Source organism: Lepidochelys kempii, chromosome 20 (assembly GCF_965140285.1).
Source record: "Lepidochelys kempii isolate rLepKem1 chromosome 20, rLepKem1.hap1, whole genome shotgun sequence".
Classification (NCBI taxonomy): domain Eukaryota; kingdom Metazoa; phylum Chordata; order Testudines; family Cheloniidae; genus Lepidochelys; species Lepidochelys kempii.
The window spans coordinates 27635512-27650096 of record NC_136399.1 but is presented as its reverse complement, the minus strand read 5'-3'; the positions used below and the strand labels follow the sequence as shown (position 1 = coordinate 27650096).

General features: G+C 50.5%; 1 protein-coding gene across 1 annotated transcript; it reads left to right on the top strand.

The window, feature by feature from the left end:
• The first annotated feature begins 1252 nt into the window (after nucleotides 1-1252).
• LPAR2 (lysophosphatidic acid receptor 2) lies at nucleotides 1253-14286 on the top strand. The gene is made up of 2 exons (XM_073318706.2): nucleotides 1253-1985; nucleotides 12965-14286. The coding sequence occupies exons 1-2, from the start codon at nucleotides 1253-1255 to the stop codon at nucleotides 13264-13266; spliced, it is 1035 nt and encodes a 344-aa protein (XP_073174807.1). The 3' UTR covers nucleotides 13267-14286.
• Nucleotides 14287-14585: the final 299 nt, after the last annotated feature.

The window sequence follows — 14585 nt, the reverse complement described above, 5'->3', positions numbered from 1 at the left end:
GAGTGGTAGATACACTGGAGGGGAGGGATAGGATACAGAAGGACCTAGACAAATTGGAGGATTGGGACAAAAGAAATCTGATGAGGTTCAATAAGGAGAAGTGCAGGGTCCTGCACTTAGGATGGAAGAATCCAATGCACCGCTACAGACTAGGGACCGAATGGCTAGGCAGCAGTTCTGCGGAAAAGGACCTAGGGGTGACAGTGGACGAGAAGCTGGATATGAGTCAGCAGTGTGCCCTTGTTGCCAAGAAGGCCAATGGCATTTTGGGATGTATAAGTAGGGGCATAGCGAGCAGATCGAGGGACGTGATCGTTCCCCTCTATTTGACATTGGTGAGGCCTCATCTGGAGTACTGTGTCCAGTTTTGGGCCCCACACTTCAAGAAGGATGTGGAAAAATTGGAAAGAGTCCAGCAGAGGGCAACAAAAATGATTAGGGGACTGGAACACATGAGTTATGAGGAGAGGCTGAGGGAGCTGGGATTGTTTAGCCTGCAGAAGAGAAGAATGAGGGGGGATTTGATAGCTGCTTTCAACTACCTGAAAGGGGGTTCCAAAGAGGATGGCTCTAGACTGTTCTCAATGGTAGCAGATGACAGAACGAGGAGTAATGGTCTCAAGTTGCAGTGGGGGAGGTTTAGATTGGATATTAGGAAAAACTTTTTCACTAAGAGGGTGGTGAAACACTGGAATGCGTTACCTAAGGAGATGGTAGAATCTCCTTCCTTAGAGGTTTTTAAGGTCAGGCTTGATAAAGCCCTGGCTGGGATGATTTAACTGGGAATTGGTCCTGCTTCGAGCAGGGGGTTGGACTAGATGACCTTCTGGGGTCCCTTCCAACCCTGATATTCTATGATTCTAAGTTTGTCCTACCTACGCTGTTTCCTGTTCTGTGTCTCAGGCTCGGTCTGCTCTAGAAACGCTAGAGAGGCAGAGCTGTGCTGCTGCGGTGGAGACACTGGCTACAGCCGCCGTTCTTTCGTCACTGTGGTATGGCCACCTCTCCGCGAGCAGTGATAGATCAATGGAAGAGTTCTTCTGTCGACTTACCTGTGTCTGCACCAGGGGTTCAGTCAACCTAACCGTGGCGCTGAGGGCGCAAACGTTTTCCCAACTGAGTGCTGTGTGCAGTGTCGACCAGGCTGTAGAGTATTAGCTCAGTGTGTCTCTCGGGGGCTGTAAACGGGGGCTGCTTTGCATGCTAGTGGTTGAACTAACATGACTCTCTCCTGTCCTCAGGGACTATAAAGATGAGGCACTGCTACTACAACGAGAGCGTGGGGTTCTTCTACAACAACAGCCACAAGGAGCTGACCTCCTACTGGAGGACCAAGGACGTCCTGGTCGTTGCCCTGGGCCTGACAGTCAGCGTCATTGTGCTCCTGACCAATCTGCTGGTCATCAGCGCCATCGTTATCAACCGGCGCTTCCACTACCCCATCTACTACCTGCTGGGGAACCTGGCGGCGGCAGACCTCTTCGCGGGCATTGCCTACATGTTCCTCATGTTCCACACGGGGCCCAGGACAGCAGGGCTCTCCCTCCAGACCTGGTTCATCCGGCAGAGCCTCCTGGACACCAGCCTGACTGCCTCAGTGGTGAACCTGCTGGCCATCGCAGTGGAGAGGCACCAGACTGTCTTCACCATGCAGCTGCACAGCTCCATGTCCAACCAGCGCGTGGTGATCCTGATCATCTGCATTTGGGTCACAGCCCTGCTGCTGGGCCTCATTCCGTCCTATGGCTGGCACTGCCTGTGCGACCTGGGCAACTGCTCCAGGATGGCGCCCCTCTACAGCAGGAGCTACTTGACCTTTTGGGCCCTCTCCAACCTGGTCATCTTCCTGATCATGGTGGTCGTCTACACTCACATCTTTGTCTATGTCAAGCGGAAGATGACGCGCATGTCCAAGCACACTAGCTTCCACCCCCGCTACAAGGAGACCATGATCAATCTCATCAAAACTGTCATCATCATTCTCAGTAAGTTGCTTCCTGCTCTGCATGGTGCCATGTGGCTCCTTCCCTTGTCTGCCCAGGTGCTGGGGAGTAAGAGAGGGAAGGAGGTGTCCAGTACAGCTGAGATGGGGGGAGGTGGTTTTGAGCCACCCTCCTGTTCCCCTGGGGCTCTGGGGGGATGGTTTGGCCTCTGGTGTAACTTAGAATCATAGAACATCAGGGTTCTGATGGGATCTCGGGAGGTCATCTAGTCCAACCCCCTGCTCAAAGCAGGACCAATCCCAACTAAATCATCCCAGCCGGGGCTTTGTCAAGCCTGACCTTAAAAACTTCTAAGGAAAGAGATTCCACCAGGACTGCTCTAACCTACATGCAACTGCAGTGGCTCCCATGGGGGTGTTTTGGGGAACACTGACTTGCCAGTACACTATGGCTGTCTCACCTTTTCCAGGCTCTCCCCCAGCGCCTCCACCACACCCTGGGGCTGCAAGGGGGGCGCATAGATCCAGCTGTGCCATCCGTATGCCACCGGGGGCTTCCTTCAGGCTGGGAGAGTCCTCAGACCTGCTGGCTTTTCAGTTAAAGGGGCAGTTGAGGGGCTAAGAATCCAGCCCGCTGCCCTGTAAAAAGAGGGCTGTTGCTTTTTATTAGTTTCCTAAATGTGTTTCAGTGACACAGCCAGAATTGTGTAGAGGAGTTGATCACCAGCTGTCTATCGCAACCGTCTGTCTCGGAAGACTGGTGTCCGTGCCAAAGCAGCTCTCGTACTGAGTGTCATGCTGCAACATCACGAGTGACTGAGGACGTCCCGTTCACAGGTGACCGTCCTTGCCACAAATAGTGCAGGTGTAAAGCACAGGGCCCGAGGGTGGAGCTGGGGCACTACTAACCCTTGAGACCGGTTGCACTTCGCTCTCTTTGCGGATGACACTAAACGGGGAGGAGAGGCAGATACGCTGGAGGGTAGGGATAGGATACAGAGGGACCTAGACAACTTAGAGGATTGGGCCAAAAGAAATCTGATGAGGTTCAACAAGGACAAGTGCAGGGTCCTGCACTTAGGACGGAAGAACCCAATGCACAGCTACAGACTAGGGACCGAATGGCTCGGCAGCAGTTCTGCGGAAAAGGACCTAGGGGTGACAGTGGACGAGAAGCTGGATATGAGTCAGCAGTGTGCCCTTGTTGCCAAGAAGGCCAATGGCATTTTGGGATGTATACGTAGGGGCATAGCGAGCAGATCAAGGGACGTGATCGTTCCCCTCTATTCAACATTGGTGAGGCCTCATCTGGAGTACTGTGTCCAGTTTTGGGCCCCACACTACAAGAAGGATGTGGATAAATTGGAGAGAGTCCAGCGAAGGGCAACAAAAATGATTAGGGGTCTGGAACACATGACTTATGAGGAGAGGCTGAGGGAGCTGGGATTGTTTAGTCTGCAGAAGAGAAGAATGAGGTGGGATTTGATAGCTGCTTTCAACTACCTGAAAGGGGGTTCCAAAGAGGATGGTTCTAGACTATTCTCAGTGGTAGAAGAGGACAGCACAAGGAGTAATGGTCTCAAGTTGCAGTGGGGGAGGGTTAGGTTGGATATTAGGAAAAACTTTTTCACTAGGAGGGTGGTGAAACACTGGAATGCGTTACCTAGGGAGGTGGTAGAATCTCCTTCCTTAGAAGTTTTTAAGGTCAGGCTTGACAAAGCCCTGGCTGGGATGATTTAGTTGGGATTGGTCCTGCTTTGAGCAGGGGGTTGGACTAGTCGACCTCCTGAGGTCCCTTCCAACCCTGATATTCTATGATTCTATGATTCTCTCTCCACCATCCCTCTTCAGCCTCTTTGACTCCAGAGTAGCCTGTTCCCTGCTGCATCTTCCCAGCTTGGGATGTTGATTTTGAAGGGTTTCAAGTCCCTCTTGCAAATGTCTGTGAACCTGAGCCTAGGTTGGCCGAGTGGCCTCGGAGCATCTGCAGATCCTTCATACAGGAGATCCTCTGGAATGTGTCAATCATCCATCCGGTGAAGATGTCCAGAGTAGTGATTAGACTTGGCAATTTTGGCATCAGGAACCTTGGTGTCTCACTTGATATTTAGAATATGGCGAAGGTGGTGGGTGTGAAAGGTATTTAGCCTTCTCTCACACTTGCTGTAGGTGGTCCAGGTCTCACCGTCAAGACGTCATGCTTGAAACGCACGTCTGGTAGATATGTATCTGGGTGTTCACTGTTCGTTTTCTGTTATCTCCCACACATTGTCAGTTGGCTGAATGTGGTAGCTGCCTTTCCAATTCGAGAATTCAGCTCCTTATCTAGAGTTAAGTTATCCGATACAGTTGATCCTAGATAGCAGAACTTATGCACCACTTGTAGCGTGGTGTTAGTTATTGAAACGTCTGGGGCAGTCACCGTACCTTGTTCCATAACCATTGGACTAACCATCCGTCTAAAGAAAATAAATCCATTGCAAGCTCCACCGACGCTGTAGCATCTGAATGCTTTCCAGAATCACCACGCACAGTATAAAATCCATCACGGGGTCCACTCAGCTTCCTTCCTCCTGACAGCCACGCGGAGAAATGATCCTTTATTTCTTCTTCCTTTCACTCCTTGTCTCACCCCTGTCTCTCCCTTTCCTTCTACCTTTCTTTTCTTTGCTGTTGTTGAGGGAAGGCCCAGCTAAAGGGGTGAGTTTGGCATTTGGCTTCTAATTGGAGCACTTGGAGGAGATACTTAGGAGGGTCGTGCAACCCTCCAGTTCTCTTATCTCCATTTTCTGTGAACATGGCCAGCAGCTGTGGCTCTTAAAAGAGCTTGAGGTGGTGGGGGAAGAAGATGGGATGTTCCATCAGAAAGCAAAGGCTGAGCTTTGCCCAGCGCAGACCGGGAACGTGAGCTGTGTATTGACACCACACCCCATGTCTGGCTGTCTGGGGGTGGGGGTGCGCTTTGGCAGGCACATGCTCTGCTCAACGTGTTCTGCTCTCCTAAGGGGGGCGTTGCCTGTGGACGCCAGTGGAGCTGGGAGCAGCTGTACTGGTGTGGAGGCTTCTAGAGAAGCAGTCACGGGCACCGACTTTCAGCTTTCCCTGGGAGTACTCCAGCCCCGCCCGGCGTGGAGGCCCCGCCCCCACCCTGCTCCTTCCCACGAGGCTCCACCCCCTATTCTGCTTCTTCTCACCCCCATTCCTCCCCCTCCCCCCAGCATCTTCTGCCCGCCACCAAACAGCTGATCAGCGGTGGGCAAAAGGCTCTGGAGGGGGAGGAGCTGGTCGGCGTGTGGCCACTGGTGGGCGGTGAGCATCCACTCTTTTTTTATTTTTATTTTTTTCCCTTGGAGCACCCACGGAGTCGGCACCTACATCTCCTGCAATACAAGGGGATAAGGATGATGAAACCAGATTTCACTCAGGTATTTTCAAATGGGCCAGGGGAGATTTGTGCACCACTCTGGTCCAAAGTCGGTGGGATTTGGGCATGTAACTCTCATGGGGTCTTTGACACACCTGACTTGGGTCCTGCCTGAAGTTTGTACTGAAACTGCTCTGAGAATTATATCACTGCAGAGACCCTGAAACACCAGGTACTGTCTGCTCTACAGAAACATTAAAGCCGCCAGGCGGAGCTCTCTGTGAGACCCCCATGGGCTAAACTCCCTGTTGGTATAAATTGGTGAAGCTCCATTGAATGCAGCACAGGTCTGGCAAAGTACACCAAGATAATCTGCCCAAGGTTTGTCCCAGTCTCCTGGCCCAGTGTTGTGCATTGTGGCTGCTGCCCTGCACCCCAGAGGCAGCTGCATGTTAGTGTTTTTGCGTGTATATGGTCTCTAAAGGTCATTAGGGAGTTTGGGTGAAAGGCGTCAGACACAGGTGGAATATTATTTGTAATTATGACCATTCAGGCTGCAGCGCCCGTACCTCAGTGCCGTGTAACAGTATCGCAGTGCCAGGGCTTCCCTGCAGCGTTCACAGCTATTGCAGGCCAGGACCTTGGTGTAGAGTGCCTGGCGACTGCAGGGCCAGTGCAGGGCAATTTTCTGATTTTTTTTTTTTAATTACTTGCTGTCCCATCCTTCATGATACAAAGTGCTTAATGAAAATGAAATAAACATGTTAAGTGCCTCTGCTAGGGTGACCAGATGTCCTGCTTTTATTGGGACAGTCCGGGTATTTGGGGCTTTGCCTTATATAGGTGCCTATTATCCCCCATCCCAATTTTTCACACTTGCTGTCTTGTCATCCTAACCTCTGCAGCCCAGCTCACATCTGAGCCTATGGTCACGCTCCCCAGCTTGCAGTTCTCTCCTGATAAGTGCAGAATTTGCTCAGTCAGGGAAACCTTCAAGCTGCAAACAAAGAAGCTACTCCCTGGAAACTTCTGCTGGCAGAGCTGGGGAGGGGGCGGGGGCAGCAGGAATCTGAGTTGTGTGGTTCCTTGGTGTCTCCCTGCTGGAGGAGAATGAGCACTCGCATCCTGTTGCAACTTGCTAACACAGTGCTACGGTTTTGTGTGTTTTCCTGCCTTAGCTCAGTCGTTCTCAGACTTTAACAGCTCACGAACCCCTTTCACTAAATTGTGAAATCTCGTGAACCGCCTCCTAAAAATGAATATGTCCAGGGATTTAAGTTTAAATTTTGTCCGCAATCCGTGGGGCTCCTGCTGCTGGACGCTGTTGACTGCCCCGGTCAACTGAGCTCCACTGAGCTTGGGTTGCAGGTCCCGCTGACCACCGGGGCTCAGGCTGCAGCCCCAACTGCCCGGCCCCACTCTCCCTGGGGCTTGGGCTGCCAACCCCATGCAGAGCGTTGGGGCTTGGGCTATTAGCCCAAACTGCCTGGCCCCGCTCTCGCTAGGGCTCGGGCTGCCAGCCCCATGCAGAGCGTTGGGGCTTGGGCTGTTAACCCAAACTGCCTGGCCCCGCTCTCGCTAGGGCTCGGGCTGCCAGCCCCATGCAGAGCGTTGGGGCTTGGGCTGTTAACCCAAACTGCCTGGCCCCGCTCTCGCTGGGGCTCAGGCTGCCAGCCCCATGCAGAGCGTTGGGGCTTGGGCTGTTAACCCAAACTGCCTGGCCCCGCTCTCGCTAGGGCTCGGGCTGCCAGCCCCATGCAGAGCGTTGGGGCTTGGGCTGTTAACCCAAACTGCCTGGCCCCGCTCTCGCTAGGGCTCGGGCTGCCAGCCCCATGCAGAGCGTTGGGGCTTGGGCTGTTAACCCAAACTGCCTGGCCCCACTCTCGCTAGGGCTCGGGCTGCCAGCCCCATGCAGAGCATTGGGGCTTGGGCTGTTAGCCCAAACTGCCTGGCCCCGCTCTCGCTGGGGCTCGGGCTGCCAGCCCCATGCAGAGCGTTGGGGCTTGGGCTATTAGCCCAAACTGCCTGGCCCCGCTCTCGCTAGGGCTCGGGCTGCCAGCCCCATGCAGAGCATTGGGGCTTGGGCTGTTAGCCCAAACTGCCTGGCCCCGCTCTCGCTGGGGCTCGGGCTGCCAGCCCCATGCAGAGCGTTGGGGCTTGGGCTGTTAACCCAAACTGCCTGGCCCTGCTCTCGCTGGGGCTCGGGCTGCCAGCCCCATGCAGAGCGTTGGGGCTTGGGCTGTTAACCCAAACTGCCTGGCCCCGCTCTCGCTGGGGCTCGGGCTGTCTGCCCTGCAACCGGGTCCCACCTGCTGCCTCTAAGGCCCGGGGTCCCCTGGCTGCCATGACTGAAATTTTTCTGGCGAACCCCCTGTAACGTTCTGCGAACCCCAGCTTGGGAACCACTGCCTTAGCTGCATGCGTCCCCCTGCCCCCATTATGTTCTGCTGCCAGCAGCATGCCCATGGTTGCCTGGAAATCAATCAGGTGCTGTAGACAAGTTCAGCAGGGCTGGAACACGTTTTATTTGTTTTGTGCAGTCAGTAACAGGGCACATTATTTCCCACCCCCCTTAGAACAGTAGCTAACTCCACTGTGGGTGGAGGTTACTGGGACCAGCTAATTTCAGTGCGACTTCGAGGCATCATGCTGGGAAGGAGGAAGGATTTCTGGCTGCTGGCAGGGATGCTTACCTGGGTGTCTAAGCTGGTGGTGGGGAAAAATCCAGACCTGACCCTTCTTTCTGCTGCTAGGATCCCCTTTCCTCCTCTTTCAAGCCTTTCCTTGCTCCTTGAACTGGAAACCAGCAGGGGAGAGCAAGGTGAGCCTGGAGGAGTGGCTCTGTGCAGGTTTGCAGGGAGCTGGGACAGGTGGCCAAGAAGAGACGATCGGCTCTTTGTGAGGAGTGGGGGCCTTCTGCCCATCACATGGGGGCTGTATGCAGGCAGACGGAGAGGAATTGGCCAAAGCCCTTGGAATCTCTGCAGTGAAACCCTGGGTTCTGCCATCACCATGGGACTGACATCAGGGAGAAAATGGCAGAGCCAGCTCTTCACCCAGACATCTGAGAAAGTTGGGGAAGGGAAGACCTTTTTTTACTACTCAAAGCTGGGAAATACCCATTCATGATACGGCTCAGCAGGGTACCGCCAGAGCAGCTAATGCAGAAATTTTCTGCTCTGTTAAAACCCTGGGATAATTTCCATCCCCTTAGCCTGGCTCCACAGCCTTCTGCAAACTTGGACTGTGCACAGAGACATATTTTGCCCCTTACGAATTGGCGGGTGTGGTGGCTGGTAGGTGTGTTAACAAGGAGGGAGGTTAGAGACCTGCAGGGGCAGCAAGTGTGTGACAGACTCATGTAGGACACAGATGTTAAAAATGGGGTACAAAGGTCTTAGGATGAAACCACTCAGAAGGGGGCAGGGGGGACTGGAGGAGACAGGAAAGATGCAGCATAAGGATAAGGAAAGGCCCAGTCCAACATTTCCCCTGAGTCCAGGCCCCTGGCCCTGAGCAGATTCATCGCTGACCAGACTCCCCTGTGTGCTCAAACTGAGAGCCCAAGGGGAGGCTGGGCAGCAGGAGACATTATCCCTCGGTCCAGACAATGTGGATGAAAGCCATGTCCTAATGGGGCCGTGGCAGATAACAGACTCTGTAGAGTCTGTACTGCCAGAGCCCTTGGGGGATTTCAGTGGAGTCAGGACGGGGTCAAAGCTGTTTGCATGGCTCTGACAGCGAGACAGCCCATTCTTGTTTAGGCTTGTGGGCGCGTGTGTGCATGACGCATGGTCCCTTGGGTGCCCTGGAAGTCTCGGCCCTGGCCTGAGCGCAAGGATGGAGGGGCGGATGGTGTGAGGCACTCGCATCATGTTTGTGGGCCAGGGCAAAGTGATGGGAGGAGGGCTTCCTCGGCCTTCCATTGCCTGATCCTGCCCCATGTGCCTCTCTGTTCTTCCAAAGACAGACCTGCAACTGCACGTGAGCAGATCCCAGCAGCCGCAGAGGGCACCAGGTGGTTCATAACTGGGCCATATTCTCTGCTGTTGTAACTCTATTGACTGTACTCGAGTTGCATCAACGGAGACTTGGCTTAGTAATTAACACCCCTGTGCTTGCTCTGTAAAATCTGGGGAAACAGCAAAACTGAGACAACTTATTGCTCAATAAAGGAAGCCAAAAGCATCTGGTTAATGTCAGTGTTCAGGAGTTCTGTGTGGGGAAAGGGGGTGTGTGTGTGTGGGTGATGATGATGAAGAGAGAAAGCTTCTGAAATGGATAATCTTCAGGGAACTCTCAATATGGGGTATGTGAAAGATGCTTTTGGGTTGGAAAAGTGTTTCGTTTTGTATTAGAGGGAGCAAGGTGAATGGGTGGGATGGCAAATATGGACTTTCCTAAAGCTCGTGGATTTCTGTCTTCTCGATGACATTTAAGGGCTTGGATTACCAATAGCTACCCAGAAGAGCTCTCTGTGTGAACACTCTTATTCCAGATTGAGTGTCCCATGCAAGCTCTTATCCCAGAACAGAGATAGTGAGTTAAATGCACACCCTACCTTTTGCTGAAATAACTTTCCTATGGTATGAGCCCCTAGACAGAGCTTTTGTAACTGGGGGATGAGAATGAGATCACAGGAGAGGGCCCAACAGCCTCAAAGAGGTTGTTGGCGGGCCACTATGGGGAATTAGATTTTCCAAAGAACTTAGCTCCCATTTAGGCACTAAAACATGGGTGCGGGTGTTCAGACGCAAGAGGCTGGTGCATTGGGTGCAGCACACCTTTGAGAGTCCAGCCCCTTTGTTTAGGTGCTGAAGAGGCAACAGAGCTCTTCAGGGAACTTGGCTCCAGTTGTGGGCACTCAGCCCTGGAGAATTTGGCGCAGCGTGCATGGGCTGGAGACACAGTGGAGACCGCTCTCTCACAAGCTGGGGGCATCAGCCCTGCCTTAGTGATGCACTGGTGCGCATTCTTCTCTAAAGGCTAATATTCAGCTGAGTGCAGAATTTCTTTTTGTCCCCCCTCCTCCCTCTGAAATTAGGACCAAAGCAGTGACCCTGGAAGGAAGTTTATTGGAGTTGCAGAGAAACCCAGCCTTGCCCAGAAAGCAGCTGCTGGTGCCCTGACCCCCCACCAGTGCTGCCTTTTTCTTTGTTTCTTTTAATGAAAGGTTTTGGAGTCAGTCTCTCATTTTGCAGCACCCTTGTGGCAGTTTTTCTTCCTAGCAGATGATTTCCAGTAAAGGGTGTAGTTGAGAAACTCCCAGTGAGCACTGTTCCTCCTGCTCCAACCCTCCTCCAGGAGGCAGGCCAGGATAAACCCCTGGTGTAACAAGACACATCCTTGAATGCTAGCAGGGGAGTGCATGGTTTACGGCAGCCTCAGAACTAAAAGCACAACTGCAAATACCAGGGGGTTCAGAATGCACAATAATCATCCTAGAAATTCCTTCCGTCTCCCCCCTCTGCCTCATTCATCGACAGAATGGCCATCCTTTGTCCTTCGAAATCCTTCTGCTAAAGGATTTCCCAAACAGTAGTTTGCAGTGGTGTTGTAGTCATGTTGGCCCCAGGATATTAGAGAGACAAGGTGGGTGAGGTAATATCTTTTATTGGACCAACTTCTGTTGGTGAAGGAGACAAGCTTTCGAGCAACATGGATCTCTTCAGAAGACCTTCAGAAAGCATATGGGAATTGCCAGGAACAGACAGACCTAGGTGCCCAGCCAGCCCTGTCTTCCATCTCTGACTATGGCAAGATGCAAGAAGCTCTGCAGAAGGAAGTGATGGGATAACCTACCCCCAGGGGAAGTTATTGACTCATTACAGCCAGAGGATTGGGCTCATGTCCTAAAACAGGAGAGTTTAGATCGCGTCCAAAATGCTTGGTTATTTATTTAATCCTCACTATTATAATTATGGATATCCTTGTTATGCCTTTCATGGCCAACCCTTTTTTTTGAATCCTGCTGAGCTCTTATCTTCAATGAAATTTTGTAGGAATGAGTTCCATTAGATTGTGTGTGAAAAAGTATATACTTTTCTCAGTTTTGAATTTGCCACCATTCAGTTTTCCTGAATATCCCCCAGTTCTTGTGTTACGAGACAGGATGAATAGATATTTCTGAGTTACTGTCCCTATGTGTACAGAATGTGTCTATAATTTGAGTCCCCAAACAAATGTCTTTGTTCCCAGTCTGATCAAATTACAGGAATAAAGGGAAATGACCCTTAAGAACAAAAGAATGGCCATACTGGGTCAGACCAATGGTCCATCTAGCCCAGTATCCTGTCTTCTGACAGAGGCTGGTGCCAGGTGCTTCAGAGGGAATGAACAAACCGGGGCACTTTGAGTGATCCTTCCCCTGTTGTCCAGTCCCAGTTTCTGGCAGTTGGAGGTTTAGGGACTCACGGAGTATGGGGTTGTCTTGGGTAATAGCCAATGATGGACCTGTCCTCCATGAACTTATCTAATCTTTTTTTTGAACCCAGTTATGCTTTTGGCCTTCAGACTTTCTCACTGGCAAGAAGTTTCACAGGTTGACTGTGTTGTGTGAAGTACTTACTTTAGTTTATTTTAAAATCTGCTGCTTATTTATTTCATTGGGTGACTTCTAGTTCTTGTGTTAGGTGAAGGGGTAAATAACACTTCCTTATTCGCTTTCTCCAAATCATTCATGATTTTATGGACCTCTGTCATCATTTCTAAGCTAAACAGTTCCAGTGTTTTTAATCTCTCCTCGTATGGAAGCTGTTCCATACCTCTAAACGTAGTTTTCCTTCTCTGCCTCTTTTCCAAATCACATATATCTTTTTGAAAGGATGCGACCAGAACTGCATACAGTATTCAAGGTGTGGGCATATCACATCCTCTCTTCTCTTAGGGAAACAATGCCAAGCTTTTCAATCTCTCTTCAGAACAGAATTTTCCAGGCCTTTGATCATGCTCCTCACCCTTCTCTGAACCCCTTCTAATTCTGCAATGTTGTTTTTTGGTATGGGGTGACCAGTACTGCACCCAGGATTTCAGATAATGAACCATTGATTTATATAATTGTGTTGGGATATTTTCCAGATTATTACTTCATGATCCTATTTTGTTTGCTTTTTTCACTGAAGCTGCATATTTGAGCAGAGATCTTCATTGAGCTGCACACAATGACGCCCAGGTCTTTCCTCAGAGTTGACAGAGTTACTGTAGAAACCTGTAAGGTATATAAATAGTTCTGTTGTTTCCTCCTATGCGCATTTCTTTGCATTTGTCAATTTAGCATTAATTAACTGCGTTTAGTAACCTGCTCTCCTTCCCATGGTGGGTAAGTCAGTTCGTCATATAGATAGCAAAACTGAGATAAAAGCTAGCTGAAAATTTTCCACCTAAAATGACTTTTTGTCAGAAAGTCTTTTTTGTAGAAACAGCATTTCTGTCGGAAATAACCTGCTATAGTTAACCACCTCTTTCAGGTTTTCTATGAAAACCAAAAATTTGAATATATCTTTTTAATCTCATTCTCTTTGTTTTGTTGGAGTGGGGGGGAACATTTCCTGACCAGCTGTGGAGGCAGGAGACTCACCCAAGGCCCTGACCCCCCAGCAAGTCAGAGGCAGGAGTCCTGGTGCCTCACTTTCTTCTTACAGCTTTTCTTCTCTTCCCAGGTGCCTTCGTTATCTGCTGGACTCCAGGCCAGGTGCTGCTCCTGCTGGATGGCCTGGCCTGCGAGAGCTGTAATGTGCTGGCAATGGAGAAGTATGTCCTCTTGCTGGCAGAGATCAATTCGCTCATCAACGCCATTGTCTACTCCTATCGGGACAATGAGATGCGCAGCACCTTCCGGAGGATCCTCTGCTTTATCTGCTACAGGAATCCCAAATACTCTCCCGCGTCGGTCAAGTCCAACGTCCCGAAACGCAGGATTCTCTCTCAGAATGGCCATTCTACCATGGATTCCTCGCTGTAGGAGCCTAGCTCAGGGTTCATCCTCATGGCTCCATAGTGACCAGCCGAGAACAGAGACCTGGGGTGACCTGTCTGTCAAGCAGAAGAACCTTTTAAAAAAAACTAAACTTGTTTGAAAGCATAAATGTTTGGATAAAGAGTAGGGTCCGCAGAATAGGGCAAAAAGCTGTTAAGGCAGAGCCAAGCAGTGCCTGGCTTGGCACCGACAGACTTGGAGTTACATACCCACTATTAAAGAGGTGCTGTTTTTAACAGCACTGTTGATTTAATCTAGTAGCCTCTAAAAGACATGCTGCTTGTTAACCAAGATGCTTGTACAAGTATTTCTACATGAGACACGTATTGTCTTAGTTCTTCAGTATTACTACCTACAGGAATGGTCGTTCCAATGCTGTGGTATTCCAGGGCCAAAGCCCAAAGTCCTTTTGCTTAATCTGTCCTTACTTATTGATATCAGCAAGAGCTTTGCTTGAGACTTTTGCCTGAGAGACTTCTGACCCACAGATTTTGAAAATCCTGTTCTCTTCAAGGTGTCTCTAGGAGAAGATCTAGTTTATGTGAATTCCTTTATGAGAAGCAGTTTGTTACTGAATTTCCAAGTCTTGTGGGCTTTTCCAGATTGCCCAAGGAACACCTCCCACTTTCCTGAGCTAGAGAGTTAAGCTGCAGCTAAAAGCTCCAAGAGCATTGTGTTTTGTTACATGTACTACACAGTACTTCATAGTCTTGACTGCAAATTCATTGCCTTTCATGAAGATGCAGTGAGTCATGTTCCCATGAAACTAACCCTTTCCACTCACTAAGAGCCCTTTCGACAGCTTTGTGTTGGAGTCTGAGGCAATCAGCACTTTCCCCTAGTTTTTAATGTGCAGATTGTAGCTTAACCCTCAATTGTTCAAATAGCGTGTAAACACCATCATTTCAAATGTGGTCTGAAAGGTGAACCAAGACCTCTTTTTGTCTCCGCGCAGCACAGAAACAAGAAGCATTTCTCACCATCAATATGCTTAGAGCCAAATTCTCTGCTGGAGTAACTCCATTGATTTCAGTGGGTTTATGGCACCAGAGTATTTGCCTCTTGAAATGTATGTGAACCCTGTGATAATATGCATTGTGTGATTGTCATTTTGGTGCCCCCTACTGGAGGCAGACATTTTGCTATAGAGAGAATATTTGTGACACTGGCTGTGTGGTAGACTAAACAATTCTCCGAACTTCTTCCATGTCATTAACAAAACTTTAGGATGAGATTTGCAAAAGCACGCAGTGTTCGCCTGAGTCTGCTCCCACAGTAGCAATGGGGGTTTTACCCTTGGCTCC

Coding starts and splice junctions, on each gene's coding strand:
- LPAR2 (XM_073318706.2), top strand. CDS start 1,253: ATGAGGCACTGCTACTACAACGAGAGCGTGGGGTTCTTCTACAACAAC. Junction 1,986..12,964: donor AACTGTCATCATCATTCTCA/GTAAGTTGCTTC, acceptor TTCTCTTCCCAG/GTGCCTTCGTTATCTGCTGG.